This window comes from Trichoderma citrinoviride (assembly GCF_003025115.1).
Source record: "Trichoderma citrinoviride strain TUCIM 6016 unplaced genomic scaffold BBK36scaffold_262, whole genome shotgun sequence".
Lineage (NCBI taxonomy): Eukaryota > Fungi > Ascomycota > Sordariomycetes > Hypocreales > Hypocreaceae > Trichoderma > Trichoderma citrinoviride.
The window spans coordinates 1-1655 of record NW_020194970.1 but is presented as its reverse complement, the minus strand read 5'-3'; the positions used below and the strand labels follow the sequence as shown (position 1 = coordinate 1655).

General features: G+C 60.7%; 1 protein-coding gene across 1 annotated transcript; it reads left to right on the top strand.

Annotated features, from left to right (window-relative positions):
* Positions 1–824: 824 nt before the first annotated feature.
* BBK36DRAFT_1084154 (RNI-like protein) lies at positions 825–1655 on the top strand (the record flags this gene model as incomplete). The annotated part of the gene is made up of 2 exons (XM_024888942.1): positions 825–1016; positions 1113–1655. Coding segments are annotated over 2 exons (735 nt in total), but the record flags the coding sequence as incomplete, so codon positions are not given.

Genomic DNA, 1655 nt, shown 5'->3' with positions numbered 1-1655 from the left:
CTTCAGTCCTCGGCAATGCCATTTTTCCCTCCCCCAGAGCTCGTGGCCCATTGTTTGGCTGCTTGCACCCACCTTGGAGACGTTGACGGCGGCATTTCGGAGCCCATTGAGGGCGCGCGCCGGGCGCAGAGTCGACCGTGCCAGCATGATTGGCAAGCTGTACCGAAGCCGCAGGGGTGGGAGCCGCAATCACAGGATGAGGGCGTTGCGTATGGAGTCGATCTCGGGATCCAAAAGGGCTCAGCGGGAGAGGTGTGATATCTTCGAGAAAATCCATCGTTCCGAAATGGGCCGACGCTGATTGGCTCGGGTCACGTGCTCGTGGGATGTTCTCGTTGCTGCCAGGGAAGTGGGGCCCTCGATGATGCTCGTAGCACTTGGAATGGTGCACGTCAGCACTCGACTGCCCGGGTTACAGTGGTGTCTTACAGCGGCCCCTTTCAGCAGCACCAGCACCTAAAACCCGCTGCAGCCAGCCGGACTCAGGCCTTCGCCAGCACTGGACCTACCCAGTACTACAGCGCCTATCAATCAGCTCGCCCACCAAGACCTCAGCCTCGTCCTCTGCAGGTTGCCAGGCAAACCAACCACATGCCCGCCTCATGCCCCGCCCCCACCATTCAAAACAAACCCGTCAAATCATTTTCACCCTCAAAGCAGCGCCTCACCAAAAAATCCGTCCACACACAGGGCTCGCAGCCTCCCGATTCGCTTTCTCTTTCATCTTCTACTCTCTTTCCCGCCTCTCTTATAGCTACTTAGAACAACATCATACTATTTCGCTTCCGACTCACAAACACGCCACCACTCTTCCCGCCTGCAAAATGGCCGATTCCAAGGTCTTCTCCCTCGAGGGCAAGGGGCTCAAGCTCGACACCGCCCAGGACATCGAGCCTCACCTCGCCCCGCTGATCGCGATGGACGACGTCGAGGAGGTTCGCTTCCTGGGCAACACGCTGGGCGTCGGCGCTTGCGAGCGCCTTGGTGAAGTGCTGGCCACCAAGAAGACCCTTAAGGTGAGTTAGCGAATGCAGTGTCCCGACGGCTCGGTGGAACAAAGGAGTCTTGGAATATCGCATAGGGGGGCTGACAACCAAATCCAACTCTTCCAGTCCGCAAACTTCGCCGACCTCTTCACCGGCCGACTGCTCAACGAGATCCCCGCCGGCATCTCCGCCATCCTGACCTCCGTCCTCAACCACCCCAACCTCACCACCATCAACCTCAACGACAACGCCTTCGGCCTCAACACCCAGGCCCCGCTCGTCGCCTTCCTGTCCTCCCACGTGCCCCTGCAGCACCTCTACCTCAACAACAACGGCCTCGGCCCCCACGCCGGCATCCTCGTCGCCGATGCGCTCTCGGAACTTCACGCCAAGAAGGAGGCCGCCCGCAAGGAGGGCAAGCAGGTGCCCGACCTCGAGACCGTCATCTGCGGCCGGAATCGGCTCGAGAACGGCAGCATGGCCGCCTGGGCCAGGGCCTACAGCCTGCACAAGAACATCAAGGAGATCAAGATGGTGCAGAACGGCATCCGCCAGGAGGGCATCTCCCGCCTGCTCAGCGAGGGCCTCAACCACGCCAGCCAGCTCCGCATTCTCGACCTGCAGGACAACACCTTCACCATCATGGGCGCCCGCGCCCTCGCAAAGGTC